Raw genomic sequence first — 19,993 nt, 5'->3', positions numbered from 1 at the left:
CCCTTCAGCGATAGATCGTCGCCGCGCTGAATTTCCCTCATTCCTTGGCCTGTTATTGGATGCAATCATGCACAACAACTGCGCCGTGCTGGGACTGTGCAGCTTTTCCACGAGTCTCGAATTTCCCGTCTCGCAAAGGACCTGCAATGACCCTCATAGGAATGTGGGCTGTCTGATCAAGGGGACTTCCAACAGACACCACAGGCTACGCCCGGCCTAGCCACAACCAGTTTCTGCCACTAACTAGGGCTGTCACTCTCTTAAAGCCAGGGTACAGTACTAAGTACGGATACTGTCTCCAACTCGAGCCGCTCTACTCTTCTCCCCGCACACCCCGGCAACTGCTTCGTAAAATCTACCGATGAGCCGGGAATTCCCCAATTTCTCAGGCTAAATAAATACTTATTGCCGGAGTGCAGCCTCTGTCAAGGTTTCATTTCCGTGCACTCTTTCCCCCCTGCATTGCGCAGCGTCGCCTCACAATGGACATCGAAAAGGGACCCCTGAGTCCGGCCCAGCACACCTCAAGGTCATTCTCAGACGCAGGTAAAGACAACGAACCAATCGACCTAGAACAGCTGGGCGAGAGAGAAGGTTATGTCCTGGATACATCGCTGGCGCAGCACGAGGGTCTTAAAACGACACCCGACGGCAAGACAGTCCTCATTCCCCAGCCGAGTGAATCGCCAAATGATCCTCTGAACTGGTCCTCTTTCAGGAAACACCTGATCCTGATTATTATTTCCGCGGCGGCGTTTTTACCGGACTATGGGAGTGCGACTGGTGCTGTTACGCTGATTCCGCAGGCTGCGTATGCCCTCCTCTCTATCCGTTATTCTGGGCTGCATTTCTGTAGCTAACAGTATGTAGAGCGTGGAATATGACCCAGGACTACGTCAACCACTCGCAGGTCGGAAACGTGTTCATGCTTGGAGCCGGAGGCCCGTTTGTCGTTGCGCTGGCGGCATACTTTGGCCGGTTCCCCGTTCTCTTCTGGTTTATTGTCCTTGCGCTTGCCACAGCGATTTGGTGTGCTGCTGCGCAGTCATTTGAGTCGTTTATGGTATGCCCCATTTTCAATTTTGTATTGATATATCTGACAGATGAAGGCTGCACGCATCCTGAACGGGTTCTTCTCGACCGTTGCACAAGGCGTACGTTCCCACCCCCATATCCATAAAGGAGATATTCTAACGGTTATAGGGCGGTTTAATGTTCATAAAAGACATGTTCTTCTTCCACGAACAAGCGCGCAAAATCAACATCTGGTCCGCCTTCATCGTGCTCTCGCCATACATGGGCCCGATGCTCGCGGCCTTCATAACAAGCACCCAGATCTGGCAGTGGGCGTTTGGGGTGTACGCGATCGAGACGGGCCTGTGTTTAATTGCGATCGCGCTCTTCGTGGAGGAAACATATTACGATCGCAAGAATAGACAGTTTGAACTGGTCCCTAATGCGCCGAGATGGAAGCGTATGCTGGGGATTCAGCAGAGGCAGACGGGGTATATTGTTAACACGCCGCTTGATGCGGCGATGAGGCCGCTGAAGGTCCTGGTTAAACCGGTGATGTTTTTGTCTATGCTTTATTACATGCTTACCTTTGCCTGGGTGGTTGGTGTTAACACGACATTGTCGATATTCGTTGGGCCGTTGTATGGCTTTGGTCCGAAGCAGATTGGTACCCAACCCTACTCTGGCAACTGATATACTTGTATATTAACGACAGCAGGCTTCTTCTACTTCACCCCCGTGGTCGCAGCCATCCTCGGCGAAATATCCGGCCACTGGCTACACGACTTCGTGGCAGCCCTCTCCTCAAAACGAAACAACGGCCGTCTCGAACCCGAAGCCCGGCTGCTGGCTATCTACATCGCATTCCCATTCATGATCGCGGGCTTAGTCCTGCTCGGCTTCGCGCTGGAAGAAGAATACCACTACATGCTGACAGCACTGGGATGGGGGTTATATGTCTTCGGCATCATGATCGTGACTGTTGCAGTGAACGCGTACGTGCTTGACAGCTACCCCGAGGCGAGTGGGGAGGTTGCGGCGTGGATTAACTTTGGGCGGACGGCTGGTGGGTTTATTGTGAGTTATTTTATGGTCGAGTGGGCTGGGAAACAAGGCGCGAAGAGGCAGTTTGGGACGATGACGGGGATTGTAGGGTTTGCGTTTTTCATGGTTATTTTTCTGGGGGTTTTTGGGAAGGGGTTGAGGAGGTGGGCTGGACCGGTGCATTTTAAGACGGCATAATTATTACATTGGTTCGTATGAGAGTGGTGGATATGTGCAGGCTGTATAGTTAGACAGGTATGTATATAATAGTGGGAAGGAATCTGCTTCATATAAGCTCTTTGTTTTTTTTTTTTTTTTTTTCATGTGTCAGATATCGCTTTTTCGATACCGGAGTGTTCACCACAGGTCCATTTACTGGTATCTGAGAATTGTTGCCTCGATATCAGCATCATACCTTGACCAATGGTGATAGGCTAGACAATCGAAATATCTGCGAGAAGGCTTGCCAGAAAAAAGCAATGCAATCTGACAGCCCATGCGCCACCGCTGAGTTGGCAACAGCCATGCATAAAGGCCACCTACCCCTCTCAGCTGGCAGTCGACAAGGCCAACTTGAAATAATCACTTCCTCACGGTCCTTTGCTCCCATTCCGCCTACCACACGTTCAAAATGGCAAAACGCAAGAGACATGGTACCAACCCAGAGTCCGCACAGCGGAAGCGACCCCGGAATAGCAGCACCAAGAGCAATGGGGACTCGCACGAAAAGCCTTCAAAACAGCTGGAAGATGACACTCCATGCTCCGGCACATGCAACAAACGATCGCCGTCGATGTATCCCAACGAAATGTACACGGTAGCCTGGGTGTGCGCTCTAAGCATCGAGCTGGCAGCGGCAAAGGGAATGCTGGACGAGACACACGGCCAACCTCAGTCGCAGCCTAACGGCGACCCAAACACATATACCCTCGGTCGTATCCACGAGTTCAACGTCGTGATCGCGTGTCTCCCAGCAGATGGATACGGAACATGCTCTGCTGCCAACTTGGTAGGGACGATGTGGACAACGTTTCCGAACCTGAAAATCGGCCTGTTCGTTGAAATCGGCGCGGCCATTCCTTGGTTCAGCGGGGATTCGATTCGAGATATCCGGCTGGGCGACGTTGTGGTTGGTACGCGTATTGTTGACTACGAGATGAGAAAGAGATACGATGGAGGTATGGTGAAGAATACAGGGCATCCGGAAAAGCCATCGAAGATACTGCGTTCCGCTATCCAGGCACTCAAGGCTGATCATCAGACAAAATCGTCCAAGATAACCCAGTATATCGACGGTATGACCCAGAGGTATGCAGAACGAGGTGCCTTTACATACCCATTGGGCATCCCCGATCGACTATGTGAAGCGTGTTTGTCTGGTGGCAAATGCGCCGGCGGAGGAAAGGCTACAAAACCACAGTCCCGTCCCGATCGTCCTGACAAACATTCGCGAATCCATTATGGGGTCATTGCGTCGGGGAATACACTGTGCAGGGACCGCGACTTCAGGGAGGAGATGCAGAAGAAGTTCGACGCCATATGCTTCGATATGGAGGCAGCTGGGGTCATGAATAACTTCCAGGGTCTTGTCGTCCGAGGAATATCCGACTATGCGGATTGCCACAAGAACGATGACTGGCACTCCTACGCTGCAGCTTCTGCGGCAGGGTACGCTAAATTGCTGTTGTCCTACGTTCCTCTGAATGTGAAGCACGCAGGAAGTCTGGGTTAGTTGATTATTCCTGTCGTCGGAGCAGTATACTGACGATTTTTACTATTTCCATAGGGTACGGAACAACCAGGGCCCCTGAACATGGGGTACAGGAGATGAAAGTTCTTGACTGGATCAGTAAGGAAACATTTGAGTCTCGCCATGTTGATCACCTCAACCGTCTCCAGCCGGATACTGGCGACTGGTTCCTCAGGTCCAGGCAATTCAAGAGGTTCGTCGGAGGTATCGTGACACGCCTTTTCTGCCCTGGGATGCCTGGAGCAGGGAAAACGATGATCAGCACGCTCGCTATCGACTTTCTGCGTAGAGAGTATCAGCAAGACCCGATGGTTGCAGTTTGCTTTCTGTACTTCGACTACCGAATCAAATATGATAACGTCACCGAGCTTCTTGCCATTATCCTACGACAGCTGGCGGCACAGAAGCTTCCACTGGCTGAACCCGTGCGGTTACTGTTCGAGAAGTACGGCATCCGGGACAGCAAACCGCCGTTGAAGGAGCATATATTGACGTTACAGGCGGTGTTGCTTCAGTGGAAGACAGTATTTCTAGTGGTGGATGCTATAGATGAATGTCCGTCCTCCAACAGTACACGGCAGGCATTTCTAGAGGATCTCCACGCTATCCAGGCCAATTCAAAGCTCAGAATAATGATTACCAGCCGCCCAAACCCTGATATAGTTGGGGTAATGAAGTACGGCGGAGCAAGGTTTCTGGAAATCAGAGCTAGAGATGAGGATGTAAAGGCATACATCAAGGGTCGGCTTCGGAAATCAGACGGCCTGGCGGGACAAAATTCGAAGCTTCAACGCAGAATTAAACGGCAAATCACAAATGCCGCAGACGGAATGTATGTTCAGACCGTCTACTGCCGGATGGGCCAGTGAAAGATGCTAACAGGGTGGTAGGTTCTTACTTGCCCAACTCTACATTGATCGTCTAAGCCACCTCAGAGTACCTAGAATGATTGAAGATGCGCTTACAGAACTCCCGCAGGGAACCAACGTGTATTCTGATGCTTTTGACCAGGCAATGCATCGGATCGAAAGCCAAGTCACAGAAAATAAGGAATTGGCGAAGAAAGCATTGTCATGGATCACCAATGCCACCCGCCCGCTGAGCAAGAAGGAGCTGCAGCATGCTCTTACACTCAGGCCAACAGATATTGTCTTCCTCAAATCCGGCATGCCACAGATGGACCATATCCTCAGCGTGTGCATTGGCCTTGTCGTATTGGACAAAGAAAGTGGCACTGTTAGGCTGGTCCATTATACTGCGCAGCAGTACTTTGAAGACAAGTCGGGTCAGTGGTTTGAGGACGCGAAAGTAACCATTGCGAAGACTTGTCTACAATATCTATCGCTGGACGATTTCCGTGGCCAACCTGGCATAGACGAGATAAAAAGCCATTACGATCGGCGACGATATCACCTTTACAATTACTCAGTAAAGAACTTGGCATATCATCTTCGAGGCACCTTGCCACAGCTAGGTAGGGAACTGATGCAGTTTCTGACCCACGACAAGTTGACAGATACCTTCGCCAACGAACTTTTTTACTCTAACTCAGATAGACTGTACACCTCGCCGTGTCACATTGCTGCAGCTCTTGATCTTGATGGCACTATCAGTGAGCTGCTCAAGGACGGGCACAACGCCAACGCCCCAGATGTTGGGGATAACAGCCCCCTGGTGTGGGCTGTCAAGTTTGGTAGTTTAAAGGCTGCCCGCCGCCTACTCGAAGAGGATAATGTTGAGCCAAATGCACTGGCTCGTTGCAGGGACTCTGAACTGGACTACTCGTACACGGGGTTAATTCTGGGCGGGCTTTCTGAGTCTAATATCCTCGGTCCATTGGGCTATACACCGCAAATCTCGCCATTAATGATGACCTGTAAATATGGCCATGAGGATATGATTGCTATGCTGCTGGCCAATAGTCAGATTGACGTGAATGCTGTGGACTATTGCGCTCGCACTGCACTGCACTATGCGTGTCGAGCCAACAGAACAGGCATCATCGCTTTACTAGTCAACCGGCCCACACGGGGAAGGATATGCCCTGATGGTAACCCCCCGCAATTGGAAGGCGAACTTCCAGTCGGCCGTATCCCTGATATGTTCAACGATATTTTGCTCGATTCTGTTGACTATCAGGGGGAGACTCCATTCTATCTTGCAACTGCCCGGGGTAATATCGACGCAATGAAAATGCTCCTGGACACAGGAAGAGTGGGAGTCAACAAGGGTAATAAATATGGCGAAACGCCGCTGATAGCTGCAGCGAAGCAAGGATATACAGAAGCCGCATCCCTTCTACTACAACATGGTGCCGATCCAAACCAGGCCGATTCTGTGGGCGAGACACCACTACACCGGGCAACAATCGCCAAACACACAGATGTTGTTAGAATATTGTTACAGCACGCGAGAACAGACAGTTTCGCCTTGACAAACTCTGGTCAGTCGGCGCTATCGCTGGCTGCTGAATCGGGATCAGTTTCCATTGTCCGAATGCTCTTGGCTCACCAGAATTGGGAGCAGATATACCATGACACTGGCGACCACGAGCTTCTACAAATATTATCCAACGACGAAATAGCAAACCTACAACAGCTAATTCGGTCGGGGAGGGTTCATCCCAACGCGCAGCGCAACTCTAGATCTCTCATCTACTGGGCCGTCGAGAAAGGTCACTTTGACGTCGTCAAAGCCCTGCTCGATTCTGGTGCTAGTGCAAACTCCAAAGGGCCCTTGGGGGAAACATTGCTGGCAATTCCGGCCGAAGATGGGCGTATCGACCTGGTGCGATTGTTACTCTCGCGGGGCGCCGATCCAACGTTATGCGATTTCCACAACAGAACCCCAATTCATTATGCTGTATCAAGAGGGCACTATGCGATCACAAAATTGCTGCTGCAGGAAAGCGTTGCTGCTGACCTTCCGCAGCAGGCGAGCCTTCTGGCCGGGGCAGCAGAGGTTAGGGGTGGCCGTTGTCTCGACCTTCTTATCGAACAAGGATGTAATGTGAATCATGTTGACTCTGATGGGAACACGCCACTGCGTTCTGCGGTTGAAAGCAAATCTGTCACGGCCGTCAAGCGTCTACTCCAAAAGGGCGCATCCGCCGATCTTGTTGATGAGGAAACACTGGAGTCTGCGTCTAAGGAGATGGTAAAGCAGCTGAAGGCAGAGGTATGAGAGGAACTGACGAGGAAGCCATGCCTGAATGAGCCCTATCCTCGTCCCCAACAATATCATAGCGGTGAACATGCTGCAAAAAATGCAGTACATTTACTAGAGCATCCAATGATAATTCCATAGATGCTGGTACGTGTAATTGGCAAGAGCTATCCAGGAATCGCGACTTCCAATGTTGTCCGTCGGGCTCCTGCCTGTCTGCCACGACAACAAGAGACTACGGACTTCATACATCTTCACATCACTTCTCTGACACACTCGTTGGCTATCATACTCTCTTTAATCTATCTTCACATTGCATATATATTGCTACTATTGATATACTTTATATTACCACCCTCGATTGAGTCTCGATGTTTTCGCGAAAGTACAAAAGCGTCAGAGAATGGACCCACGAGAAGCGAAATAGGTTTACCGAATTGGCCTGCAAAGACCCAATGTTCCCTACACCTGGCCCCGGCAAACGCTTGGACGCAGATGGCGTTCCCGAGGTCAACTACGCCGTCATCGGAGCTGGGATCACAGGATGCAGCGTTGCCCACACCATGCTTCGCCACGAATTCTTCCAAAATGACACTATTATGGTCCTCGAAGCCAGCGATAGGACTGGCGGTGCGGCTGGGATCTCCCATGCCCAGGTTGCACCAGCAACGGCGATAGACTGGGGTGAGCTCGTGCGAAGAGTTGGGGTGCGCAGTGCCAATCAGGCCGTTGTGTTTTCGCATAGAAACCTGGCACGTTTGGGCGAGCTTTGTGCGGGTCTTAGTGCGGAGGATAGGAAAAAAGTCCAGTTTCGACGAGTTAAGATGGTAACGAACTTTGCGAACCGCGAACCCAAGAATCTGTATCGACGCTGGGACCCTGCGTTTCGGAGGATGTTTACACACTTGGGAAATCGGTTTACGGAGAAGGATGCCGGGGCCGCTGGCACTGTTCGTAGACCCCCAACGTTCAATGAAGAGGTACGCTAATGGGGCATTTTTAGGAATATCGATTCCGCATCAAGAGCACCTCTGGGGCCGTCGAGGGCCCGGGGGCAACCCTGAATGTTGGGGAATTGGTCAATGCTCTATTTAATGAGATGCTGCGTGAGCACGATGGGCGGATCTCAGTCCGGACCAATACAGCCGTTAGAAAGATCAAGTACAGGACTGATAATCCTAGCCTTCCCTGGCTATTGCACACCAACTGCGGTCTGGTGCGGGCGTCGTCAGTGATATACTGCTGCAATGGTCGGGCAGCACATCTTAACCATCAACTGCTCGGGAAGCTCTTCCCTGTGAATCATCCCATGTCCGTAGAAGGACTCACTCCATGCCCGCCGGACGACTCTGGGACGTATTCTTGGAGGTTAATCCAAAGGCCGACCGTTGACTACTGCACCGGCACATTCAAACCAGGCCAGTACTCGGTGGTTCAGGATGGACGCTCGCTCACGTACCAAGTTTCAGGAGGGCCGCAAACTGTGGCCAGCCTTTTCCCCATGAGCGGCGAAGACGCCCTGCAATTATCCAAGAACGACCACCGGGAGCGACTTCACCGGCTTTTCAGGCAGCCTGTTGAGCGATTGGAGGATTGGCTCGATCTTGGTTCTTCATCGGCCGATGAACCTTGTGATGGAACGTATAGACTGAGTACTCTAGGGCTGTCATCTAGATGTGTGGGTTACACAGCCGACGCCCTGCCTCTTGTCGGGGTCATCCCAGTTTTGAATAACCATACGCGGCAAAATCGGCAGTGGGTTGCTGCAGGCTGCAACGGCCAAGGGCTGGACAAATGCTGGCTGATGGGCGAGTACCTCGTTGCCATGATTGCTGGCGAATTCGTCGACAATCGCCTGCCGGACTGCTATCAAATCACGCAGGCACGACTAAGCGCGATGGATCCCCAGAACTATTTAAATAGGCTGCTACAGGTTGATACCTACGAGGATCGAACACCAATTAATACGTATTTGGCTCCTAATTAGATTATAGATCTAGCTAGATAGATAGTTAGTGAATACTATACCCTAACAGGTGTTTACGAGATGCAAAATACTACACAAGCTCCGCTGGTTTGAAAGATAATCATTATAGCTACCGACTATGAAGAATCCCCATCCCGGAACCATGTAAAATGCGCCGAATTCGCCCTGGACGGACTAGGCTTAAGCGAAAACAGACTCCCTTCTCTACTTTGCGGTATAAAGGGCGGCGGCCATAGCCTCGTTGGCCCTGGACTCGACGGGTGCTGCGAGTGCCACCCCGGCTCTGGGACTGCAAGCTTCCTAGGACTCCCTCGATGCTCAAAAGAATCCTTCCTGGGAACCGGCGGACCCTCTCGTAACGGCCACCCACCATCCCCATCCCGTTCAAGATCACTAGCCTCAACCTCCTCAAGACGAATGAACTGTCCCCCTCCACCCTCAATATTTGAATGATTCGATTTGGGCGAGATCTGGGCCTGTTCGCGGGAACTCGATCCACCGCTAGGCTTCCGTCGCGAGCTGCCAGACCCGTATGTATAACCTGTTGGTTTGTGGAAGAATATGTTATACAAGCGTTTAATCAAGGCGCGGATCCCGGGCATGCACGAGCACATGATTCCGATGTCGATTTCGAGTAGCGACCAGATTCCGACGGGGACGAAGTCTCCTATAGGAAGGTTAATCAAGCTGCAAATGGGTGGGTGAGGGGGGTGGGAGATGGGGGATGGGGAGGTACGTGTTGGGTTTGTTGTGCTGTTGAAGCCGACTGCTTCGACCAGACGGAATATGCTTATTACCGTGACCCTACCTGTATATTAGTGGTTGTCCACAGTATAGGGGTTTTTGGGGACATACACAATACCCACAGCAAACATAAGACACATGCCTATCCGCTTCTCCATGGACATCTGCAATTTTAACAGCACGGGCATAGGCAGCGCAATAACCACCACATCAAGGACAATATTAATAACAGCATGAGCCAGGAGTAGCGAATTATGGTCAATACATTTCCCCACATGCTCGCCGTCCCATTGCGTCCAGTAATACTTTATCGGTTTGCACGAGAACAGCTGCGTGAAGAAACTCCCGATTCCCCAGGCTGCTGTTATAGCCAGCCATACGTATATGGCTAGTCGTACTGGTCTGTTTGGGAATAGGCGGAGGTAGAGGAGGAGCATGGAGCATTTGATTGCCACAATGGCGAAGACGTAGAGGACTTCTTCGATGAAGAAGAGCTGGTTTATTAGCCTTGCTTCCCCGGTTGGTATAGGATGTTTTACCTTCATGGTTTCGTTTACGTGGTCGAAGGGGACTGTCCAGATGTTCTTCCCTAGGCCATATGTGCGGACTATAGAGTTAGCTAATATCAAGATAATACTCGGGTGAAGGCGTACGTGGAAATCCAACACCGGCGATTGCAGCAGCGACTAACTGCGGCTGTTAGTTTAGTCTTAAAATGGGTTTGAAGACATACTAATGCACTGATAATTGTATAATCATCCCAGCCTATCTGCCACGCAAGGATGCGATTCGTTACGCGCAGGATGACTGAGATAATCGCAACGATGATGCCGACTATATTGACCGTGGGAAAGGTCGTCGTATCTTCCGTCACGGGGTAGTTGCATGTTGAATATGAGAAGTTCTGCGCGGCTGGATGTTGTTAGTAGTGTAGTGTAGGATAGTCAGGAGGATGCGCACTGAGGGATTCTTTAATGGAGCAGCTCCCCGCGATACACGGCTGGAGGGCTGCATTTAATTGCGCATCGGCGCAGATACAGGCGAAATTGCCCAACGAGCAGGTTGAGTTGCTTATCGCGTCGACCAGGCACGTTAGCTGGCAGGTTAGCATCCAGCTACTGATCGAGGAAGGGAACATACAGCACAGTCTGGGAGGGCATCCATAACCACAAAGACCTACATCGAAATCGATGAGCCAGAGGAAGACTTCCCGGCGGAGTTAGTGGTTAGTTATATGACCGGCGTCAGGCAAAGATCGTGGGGAAGCGGGGATCAGGATCACAGTGTGGGAACCGGTTCCTCAGCGCTCGGTAGAGAGGCTTCATATTGATTAACCATGGTAGTTGCAACGGGCCTCCATGGAGTGCAATGGCGATATTGCCCAAACGGTCGATGCTCCGCATGGGCCAAGCAGGTCTGGTGCAGACTCCGCTGTTGACTCGAATTGTCTGACAGGGAATGACAGGGTCTCTGTTCCTGTGGCTGCTGGTTAGCGCGTCTTCTATGCAGCTCGGGCCGGCAGGATCTGGACGCTCCCTCCATCTCTGTCCTCAAACGAGTAAGGTGTGTCGTGGTGGTGTTTCCTTTCAACCTGGACGGTCTGATTCAGGCTGGTACTGCCATGGTCTCCTTCGTTAATTGTCTGAATTAAGGCTGCACTTCGACTCCAATATGCAGGACAGGGAGCTAGTAGATCCCGCAGGAGCACTGTCGCTTGCTGCATGCAAACAATTGGCTTGTTCGCTCGCTCCGCATCGGCGACAAGGTTTTTTTTCCCTGTCTCCGTATATTAATCTATTGAGCTGCGAGTCGCCGCGTGCGTCCAGCTCTCAAAGCCTTACGTCCCACTTCATCTATTCCTACTGGCCTGTACTCAAGAGTATATAGGCAACATGCATGACCGTTGGGCTTGACACATTCTTCCCTTGAAACAGTTGACAGCCACGCACCCTTTTACGCAGCCCTGGGCACTTGTGATTCAATCTAGGGCTCACGGCAATCCCCGAAGGATGGCTCTGGTCCCAGAATGGACTCAACCCCACGAGTCTCGCAATGCGGGGTTTGCATCCTGAATCCTTGGACACGAAGAGGATTGCGCTGCTCCACAGTCCCAGAATCCTGGGTGGCAAACACTCTGCGGATTGAGTTTTGTCTTTCCGCGGTCTGCTCAAGGCTGGCTCGCCTTGCCGGTTACGCTAAGCGATGTCGCTGGAGAAATAGCGGACTGGGAATTCAACTCTGTGGGTTCTAACGGCGAATTCGCTTGGTGTCTTGATTGGATATATTCGTTGATATGATGACGAGTTCCCACCACGCCAACGTCGACGCAGGTCCAGGTCGAACTGAAACTCTAACTAACCTACGTACCCAAGCCACTGAACTAATATTTTCATGATTCAGGTGCAGCGACCACTCTATACGAATGATTAGGCCTCCAGCAACCACGGCTCGGCCGAAACTACCCCCTCACAATCTCACAGCGATGTCCAGACGGCGCAATCAAGAAATAATTCTTAGGCCTCATAGTTTCCCAGGTGACATCACTGGCCAGTTTCACCCCGCGAAACTCCCTGAAGAATTCCGCTGCTGCCAGCCTCAACTCCATATACGCCAGGTGGATCCCCAGACACGTTCTCGCACCTGCACCGAACGGCGAGAATGTCATCTGCGCCAGTGATTGGCTATTTGTATTCTCGCTCTTCAGCCATCGCGAGGCATCAAAGACGTCAGGGTCTGGGAAGACATTCTCGTCCCGGTGCATTGTCCAGCTCTGGGTGCTCACCGTGATGCCTTCAGGAATGAAATGTCCACCCAGCGTCGCGCCTCCTTCAGGGACAGCGCGGGGGAGTGAGCCCGGAGCGGCGCCGTATAGACGTAGTGTCTCCTTGATCACGGCGTTGAGCAAAGGGAGGTTCTCCAAGGCCGCCTCGTCATAGTCCACAGCTAGACCTTGTACCTCCTCTTCTAGCTCTTTCTGCAGCTGGGGATGGCTCAATACCGCCCAGACGAGATACGTCAATGTGATTGCCGTCGTGTCAGAGCCTGCAACAATGAGATTGCCAGCTTCAGTAACGACGTCCTCGTCGGTTAGACTGTCGCTGCCCTTTTCAGATTCGTGGATCATCCCCGCGAAGATGTTCCTGCTTGACTCGCTGCTCGTCCGGGCATTGACAATCGCGCGACGGCCGTAGTTGGACATGTATTCAGACGCCCTGAACATCGCTTTGATCGAGGGGATGGGAAGGTGTCGTCCGATGAAGCCGACAGCGGGTAGTTCCGAATTGATGCCAGAGCCCATCATGGTCGATTCCAGGACATGGATATACTCGTTTTTCTATCATTGTCAGATCCGCTGCTCCAATGTAGTCAAAAGTGGACATACCACGCCCAACTGCAACATCCCAAAGTCCTCACCAAACATCAAATGGCCCGCAACATCCGTCGCCAGGAACGTCCACCACTTCAACACATCACATCTCCCTTTACCACCTGCAGCATCCAAATCACTCCTCATCTGGCTGATAGCCATTCCAACCTTCTCCCTAACAACCCCCTCCCACACCCTCCGCAGTTCACTCTTGGAGAAAGCCCTCGCAAACAACCTCCTCCGCCCCGCATGCTCCCGCCCACCAGGCATATCAAACATACCGGGTGGCCGATCCATCACGAATTTCTGATACCATGGACTTTTAAGGAATGGTGAGCCTACGCGATGGATTTCCTTGAAATCGCGGAGCGAAGAGATGGATACTTCATCTGGACTGATGCGCACGATCGGGCCGTATTTCCGGTGCAGATCGTGGATGTAGTATATTCTGTTCCCGCTCAAGATGGATAGTTTTAGCGGGAGACGGGTGAGCTTTGTGCTTAGGGGGCCGGGGATTTGGCGGAGGGGTGAGGTGAACAATTTGTATGTTTTCTGTGCAAGTTAGTGGTTACATAGGAGAACGGTATAGGAGAGTACCTGGATGAGCCAGAGGGCTATCCCAATAATGGCGTAGAGCCAGAGGCGGTCCATGTTGGTGCTTTCCTCGCAGATACGGACGATGGATGATGAGTGTCGAGGTAATGTTTAAATATTGATATCGATCTCCGATCTGAATCGTGACTCACGTGGATCGACGCGGGATGTCCACATTCCCGCACCACGAAATACGCAGCATCCCCCGTCTTTTCACCTTTCTGGCTCAATGCGGGTATTGCTTAGTAAAGTGGCTTCCTAACTGCTTCCTGACCAGCCAATGGGCGGTCGATCACATTTACTCATACATGGCCATAACCATCTCCAACAAGAGCATCCCTTGGATTCTTATTCCCGCCCCATGAGAGTAGCGGGATTAACTGATCCCGCTGGTGAAGGATTAGGCTTTCGTGGCAAAACCATAACCCCAGATATTACACCCTCTCAGGCCCCGTTCACTGATTCCGGATATGAATCCAGTCAAGGAGGTCCTGTGGAGCAGTTAAAGGTCAGCGATAGCAGGGCGAGCCACGCAGATGCCATCAACAGCGAAGGGGTGTTAGCTCAGACCGCAATAGCAGAGGAGTCCGTCAACATACCAGATAACACTGATGTAGCGAATGACTGCTTCTGCAGCTGACAACACCAGTGTTTCCACAAGAAATTCCAGTATTGCTTCTGACATACAAAGAGGAGTATTAAATGAACACCGTGCTCCTATAGATGGAGCTAATGTCAACAGCTTGCATATTCTCCTGTCCCTGCTCCAGGCTACCCGGTGCGTCTTGATAGATGGTGGCACAGGAACGATCTCCAGCGATGCGCGCAATCAGATCCGCCATTGACAGCTCGATGTTGAGTTTGACCATATACGCAAGAGGATGAAACTGCATATACCTTATGATAGTGTCAGCAGTATTTCGATGTGGTTGTCAATTGTACTCACACGAACGTGTTTTGCAAACTCATCATAGAAATGATAAGCACGTCCATGCCAAGCGATATCCCGATGATACTCATATTGAAATAGATCAGCGTCTTGTACTTGACCAGACCAGCCGATACTAGGTTCGACCGAACGATATGAATGAAATAGAAGTTGAGCGACCCATCGACAAGAAGGTATATTACCTTCTCGCAACGGTCCCACCGCTCATTGATCCAGACATACTCCTCTGAGATCTGCAGACGAGCGGGGATCCAGATGGTATAGACCGAGATGTTGACGGCAGTGATTAGGGTGGCGACAGCGGCCTTCAGACACGTAGCCTTTTTTTGGTCCAGAAGCAGTAATGCGCAGCGATTTATGATGATTTGCAGGAGGAATTGGACCTGATCGGTTAATGCGTTTCCCGAGACTATGTAGGGCCATTTACCTGCAGGGCCCATAGTGTCACTTCCAAAGGTCAGCTTGCTGATATTATCGCGCAAGGTGCATGTGTATATACTATACCAATGCCGAAATAGAAAGCAAAGCTCACAATTCAGTCAGCACACTTCCTCGCCGCTATCCCGGATTAGTTCAACTCACCTTGGTGGAATGACACCCCTCACATATAACCAGCAGATTATGCTAAATATAAGGCAAACTATGATCTCCAGCCACACCATGAACACATAGGCATTGGTGAAAATGCGGCGGCCATTCCTCTTGTAGATGTTCACAGTCTGCTTCACTGCTGCCCAGCTAGTTAGCCACCCAAAGCCAATGGTAAAACCCCACGCAATCGAAGCAACTGCCATGTCATCCTCCGTGACCTTTGGGAGAACGAAGTCCGGGGAAATAAGCGTCATTATCGACGAGGATGCACTGATGGGACCAGTAACGAAGGTACCATCTTGGGCGAAACGGTGCAAACGCGGGCAGAATGAAAAGAACTAGCAGTTCAGGGGGTTTAAGAATTAAATACACGCGACCGCAACCAGCTTGAGGATGATTTCCCTGCATTCTCAGTGGGCAAAGCTATGTTCAAGGTTCAGTCAAAGTTTCTTCCTCCCACCCGAGTGACAGCACCTCCGCGGGCCCGACATCTAAATCCTTAGCTGAGTACTATCGTTCCATGTGGTAGCAATAGAACGGTATACCATATCCAGACCTATATCAACATTCCCCTAACATAGTCAGTTATATTCTATAGTAGGGGTTGCAGATGTTAGAAAAGACTGAAATTTGTGAAAGCATCCTACCCCCGCAAAAAAGAAGGATCATGGAATAAAGTTGTTCGCAGACTTGGTTGACAGCCACAGGGGAGGAGGGGGTGGCGAGCAACGTGCAGCGAACCGTGGAATATCAACGCCAGCCCGCAGCCTTGCGCATGCTATCTTCCGTAATGGCTTCTTCATGGGGTTTAATAGAATAGAATCTTCAGTAATGATGGTTGTTGTTGAAGAGTTCTCATTAAATAGGTAAAAGCTCATGCCTCAGCCCTAGCAATTACCATCCATATATTAAACACCCTATGTACATACTGTATACCATTAATACTTCTACTCGACATCCCCCGCAACCATCACCTCGCCAATCGCCTTCTCGGCCCCCTCCCACTCCCTCTTTATCACATCAACAACCCAGTCTCCTCTGGGCTTCAACCTAAACCTCCTCTCCTTGGGCATAGTCATGAACCCAACAACAACCATCTCCCACGGGTCCACAACATCACCATCCAGCGCCTCAACCTCAAACGCCCACAGCAGCGACGCAACCTGCATAAACGTCCCATCCGTCGCAACCCTCTTCCCCTGACATATCCTCCTCCCCTGCCCAAACACGGGCAGCGGCAGATCCGAACGAACCTTCATCCCATTACCAGACGGATCCTGACGCAACCACCGCTCAGGGATAAACTCCTGCGCATCGCCAAGAGAAGGGTCAAAAACCGCCTCGTCCCGTCCAATCGCCCACGCATTCGCAATCACCGTCCACCCCTTGCTTATCTTCGTCCCGCTGAATGAATCATCATTGTCTGCACGTCGCGGGATCGAACCAGGCGAGATCGGTCTCCACCGGAAGAGTTCATGCGTGACCGCATCAATGAACGCCAGATTCTGCCTGTCCGCAAAGGTCGGCAATCGATCTCTTCCGACAACGCGATCAAGCGTCTCGTGTGCTTTCGCCATGAAAGAACTGTTGCTCATAGCGGCTATGAACAGCCACAGCAGCTGACGCGGGGACGTCTCCATCCCGCCCTGGATCGAGGTCGCGAGTGTAAACGCCAGATCGAGGTCCGAGACGGGATTGTCAGACGGTGCGTGTTTCTTCGCTGTTGCCAGGGCCTGTTTCGTAGCGTTCCAGCCTGGTCCGTCGCGGCCGTGCGTGAAGAGGCGCATGTAGAGGTCTACCTGTTCGGCGAAGAGGGTGTTTGCGCTGCGCTGCCAGGGGGAGAGGGCTGTGGGGAGGTGGCGCAGGAGTGGGATTATATCGGGCAGCTGCGGGTTTGCGGCGAGGTGGGTGACTTTTGTTTGGATGTCGATGACCTCGTGGAGGATTGGTTCTTCGAAGCGCGGGATGCGTAGGCCATAGTGCAGGGCGAGGATGACGCTGGACTGGGTGCGTTCGAGTAAAGGGTAGACCTCTTCGGTGGAGAGGGTGCTGTCGGGGGATTTGGAGAGGGAGGTGAGGATGTCGAACAGGAGCTGCTTGGCCTCGAGTTCCATTAATGGCTGGTATTTGGGTGCGGCTGGGGCGCCGAGACTGGGCGAGAGGATGCGGTGGTGCAGCTTGAGGTGGTCGTCGTAGTCGTGCATGAGGGTAAAGCGCGAGCGACCTGGTTCTGCGCCGGTGATCATCTCCATGCTCACGGATGCCGGGCGGTTGCTGTACCACTGGCTGCGACGGCTGAACAGCTCGGTGACGGCCTCGTAGGAGTTGAGCACGACGATGGGGATGAGCCCGAAGAGCTTGGGGACGGCAATTGGGCCATTCTGCTTCGCCCAGTCGTCCCAGTTGACGAGGGGCTTCTCGATGGGAGAGCTGTGCAGGTCGCCGATCAGAGGCAGTTTAAGGAGAGTCTTTGTGGATTTTCCCTTCCTGGTGCTGAGATACAGCAGGGAGAGGGCTCCCACGACGAGGAGGACGACAGGGGCAGCCATTGCCAGCGAGAGTCGAAACTGCAAGAGAGCTGCAAAGAACTGCAAAGAACTGCATGAAAGACGGCAGTTCGCGACAGCACATGGCTTATATTGGGCCCACGCACACAGCCAATCCCACTGCACCAGGAGGGGAAATGTTGGCTCTCCTTATTCAGAGTTCTGGGCTGTCCATCCATTTCTTGAGTCAGGCCACTGTCAGCCAATCTTCGGGCACATAATTACGCCAAAACAAGAGCCGAGACAACTAAAGGCTCCGGGGGAGCGTTGCGAGTTCCCAGACGGCGCTAGCAGCGACGGCGGCATGAGAGAGCGACAGGCGAGCCCTAACTGCCAATGAAACAGCCCATAGCAGCCCACGATAGCCTGCAACGGCCCAGGTGGAGCTCCCAAGGCCGATTTGAGTTCGACGAACTGCTCAATGGCATTCTGACAGAACTCTGTTCACTTTGTACAGCGCCAAAAGCCGACTGCTCGGAAGCTTAAGCTGGGTGTCACATTTCTGCAGGCCACAGAGCAGCCTCGTCGGACGAGTCTGTTATACGGGCCTACAGATTGCATACTTCTGATCTGGCAAATACAACCGTCACATCGCGATCCTTCGCGCTCCATACGCTCCACCAACGCCTCACAGACCACAGACCAACGCGGAACAGCCGGTGGATGGGTCCATTCGGATCCTTGCGTTCGAGGCCGCGGCAACGGCCGCCCAGCCCAGCAGGGGCTCAGGTGGTAATACAAGTCTGCACGGCAATGCGGAGTCAGGAGCATTTAAATTGAATGGCCATCTTCCCTGCTGTTGTTCCTGCAGCCATTGTTCGAGTCAGTCGTCTCTCACAATGACCATCACCTTCCCCGTTCAAACGCACGACCAGCGGGCTGTGCTCGGCGTTGCTATTGCTTTTTCTGTTCTCTCTGTCACGGCTGTCTGTCTGCGGCTCCTGGCTCACAAGCTGGCCCATAAGAAATGGACTATCAGTGACTGGTTCCTCATTGCAGCATGCGTACGTTCTAATTCCCCCATCGATATCGGCACCATACTTATAAATACAGATCTTCGGCGTCGGCCTGCAATCCATCAGTATAAACGGCGTCATCCAAGCCGGAATCGGCTACGGGCACGTCCAGGACATCGCCATAGACCCCAACTACGGCCTGGAGCCGATCACCAAGCTCTCCAAACTAATCATCCCGCTGCAATTCCTCTGGGTGCTCAGTCTTAGCTGCACCAAGATCTCCATTCTCTTCTTATACCTGCGCATCTTCCCCGTGCGCTGGCTCGTCATCTCCTCCTACACCACCATGTCCATCATCGTCGCCTGGGCCATCGCCACCATCCTCGCCGGCTGTCTAATCTGTCGCCCGTTCGCGTTCAACTGGGATAAAACCATCCCCGGCGGATACTGCGGGAACCAGGTCTCCTCTTTCACCGCAACAGGCGTCATCAACCTCGTCACCGACGTCGCCGTGCTCGTCCTCCCAATGAGCAGTCTGTATAAACTCCAGATGGCGCTGTATAAAAAGATCACCCTGATTACAGTCTTTGGGCTGGGTATTGTGTATGTCTCCCTTCCCTCCTGTCCAATCATGCTTGTGTTTGTGGTTTGTATAGTGTTAATTTGTATAGAACATGCATAATCTCCGCCCTCCGCATCGCCGTCCTCTCCTCAATGGACTTCAACGACATCACATACACAATCCCGCGCGCCAACATCTTCAGCGGCGTCGAGCCCTGTCTCGCCGTGATCCTAGCCTCGGTGCCTATGATGCGTCCGCTGCTGGGGCGCACAAATACCACGCCCATCGGAACAGGCGCTACACCGGTTAAGTCCCACTCGAAGGGTAGTGGCGGGGGGCATTTGGGGAAGGGGTCGAGAGAGACGAATGGGGATGGGTTCCAGGTGCTGGATGATGATACGAGGCAGTTGTGGTTGAGGCCGTTGGGGCCGAAGCATTATGCGGGGATTTCGGTGCAGGATCGGGAGGATGGGGATGGTGTGGAAGAAGATGAGAGGGGGCTTGTTGGGAGGGGGGGGAGGGGGAAGGGGATTCGGGTTAAGCAGGAGTGGGCGGTTGATGAGAGCCGGTGACTTGATTGTTTTGTAGTATATGGAGTGGTTGGGTAGGTTTAAAAGGGGTTATTGTTTAAAAGCGAAGTAAAAGTTATAGGAACGAATATATTCTCAGTTCGACGATAAAAATCACTAGCAGTAGTAGGCCGTCTTTCTATTGCATATATGAT

At 52.1% G+C, this 19,993-nt stretch overlaps 8 protein-coding genes across 8 annotated transcripts; 4 read left to right on the top strand and 4 right to left on the bottom strand.

The window, feature by feature from the left end:
- The first annotated feature begins 102 nt into the window (after positions 1-102).
- ASPVEDRAFT_41401 (uncharacterized protein) lies at positions 103-2,356 on the top strand. Its single transcript, XM_040812332.1, has 5 exons — positions 103-811; positions 871-1,063; positions 1,110-1,154; positions 1,204-1,681; positions 1,733-2,356. The coding sequence occupies exons 1-5, from the start codon at positions 483-485 to the stop codon at positions 2,254-2,256; spliced, it is 1,569 nt and encodes a 522-aa protein (XP_040667587.1). The 5' UTR covers positions 103-482; the 3' UTR covers positions 2,257-2,356.
- Positions 2,357-2,398: 42 nt separating this feature from the next.
- Positions 2,399-6,991, top strand: ASPVEDRAFT_192125 (uncharacterized protein; the record flags this gene model as incomplete). The annotated part of the gene is made up of 4 exons (XM_040809106.1): positions 2,399-3,785; positions 3,845-4,640; positions 4,699-5,461; positions 6,443-6,991. Exons 1-4 carry the CDS (start codon positions 2,690-2,692, stop codon positions 6,989-6,991), a joined length of 3,204 nt encoding a protein of 1,067 aa, XP_040667586.1. The 5' UTR covers positions 2,399-2,689.
- A 177-nt stretch (positions 6,992-7,168) lies between these two features.
- On the top strand, positions 7,169-9,018 carry ASPVEDRAFT_651816 (NAD(P)/FAD-dependent oxidoreductase). The gene is made up of 2 exons (XM_040815778.1): positions 7,169-7,923; positions 7,977-9,018. Exons 1-2 carry the CDS (start codon positions 7,345-7,347, stop codon positions 8,958-8,960), a joined length of 1,563 nt encoding a protein of 520 aa, XP_040667585.1. The 5' UTR covers positions 7,169-7,344; the 3' UTR covers positions 8,961-9,018.
- ASPVEDRAFT_651743 (CFEM domain-containing protein) lies at positions 9,019-11,121 on the bottom strand. The gene is made up of 8 exons (XM_040815775.1): positions 10,845-11,121; positions 10,665-10,800; positions 10,438-10,616; positions 10,358-10,394; positions 10,244-10,311; positions 9,816-10,198; positions 9,697-9,764; positions 9,019-9,627 (listed from the first exon to the last, which is right to left on the bottom strand). The coding sequence occupies exons 1-8, from the start codon at positions 10,866-10,868 to the stop codon at positions 9,077-9,079; spliced, it is 1,446 nt and encodes a 481-aa protein (XP_040667584.1). The 5' UTR covers positions 10,869-11,121; the 3' UTR covers positions 9,019-9,076.
- A 1,041-nt stretch (positions 11,122-12,162) lies between these two features.
- On the bottom strand, positions 12,163-13,626 carry ASPVEDRAFT_130324 (cytochrome P450; the record flags this gene model as incomplete). Its single annotated transcript, XM_040806709.1, has 2 exons — positions 12,163-13,038; positions 13,087-13,626. Coding segments are annotated over 2 exons (1,416 nt in total), but the record flags the coding sequence as incomplete, so codon positions are not given.
- Positions 13,627-13,903: 277 nt separating this feature from the next.
- On the bottom strand, positions 13,904-15,580 carry ASPVEDRAFT_150596 (uncharacterized protein). Its single transcript, XM_040808243.1, has 5 exons — positions 15,197-15,580; positions 15,119-15,141; positions 15,042-15,061; positions 14,612-14,997; positions 13,904-14,562 (listed from the first exon to the last, which is right to left on the bottom strand). The coding sequence occupies exons 1-5, from the start codon at positions 15,457-15,459 to the stop codon at positions 14,364-14,366; spliced, it is 891 nt and encodes a 296-aa protein (XP_040667582.1). The 5' UTR covers positions 15,460-15,580; the 3' UTR covers positions 13,904-14,363.
- Positions 15,581-16,040: 460 nt separating this feature from the next.
- Positions 16,041-17,868, bottom strand: ASPVEDRAFT_41396 (uncharacterized protein). The gene has a single exon (XM_040812331.1). The coding sequence runs from the start codon at positions 17,752-17,754 to the stop codon at positions 16,153-16,155; it is 1,602 nt and encodes a 533-aa protein (XP_040667581.1). The 5' UTR covers positions 17,755-17,868; the 3' UTR covers positions 16,041-16,152.
- Positions 17,869-18,305: 437 nt separating this feature from the next.
- On the top strand, positions 18,306-19,971 carry ASPVEDRAFT_41395 (putative integral membrane protein). Its single transcript, XM_040812330.1, has 3 exons — positions 18,306-18,755; positions 18,805-19,310; positions 19,379-19,971. The coding sequence occupies exons 1-3, from the start codon at positions 18,591-18,593 to the stop codon at positions 19,839-19,841; spliced, it is 1,134 nt and encodes a 377-aa protein (XP_040667580.1). The 5' UTR covers positions 18,306-18,590; the 3' UTR covers positions 19,842-19,971.
- The last annotated feature ends 22 nt before the right edge of the window (positions 19,972-19,993 follow it).

The sequence above is a fragment of the Aspergillus versicolor genome (assembly GCF_001890125.1).
Source record: "Aspergillus versicolor CBS 583.65 unplaced genomic scaffold ASPVEscaffold_4, whole genome shotgun sequence".
In the NCBI taxonomy this organism is placed as follows: Eukaryota; Fungi; Ascomycota; class Eurotiomycetes; order Eurotiales; family Aspergillaceae; genus Aspergillus; species Aspergillus versicolor.
Note: the sequence above shows the minus strand (reverse complement) of the source record. Positions and strands in the feature narration are given on the sequence as shown.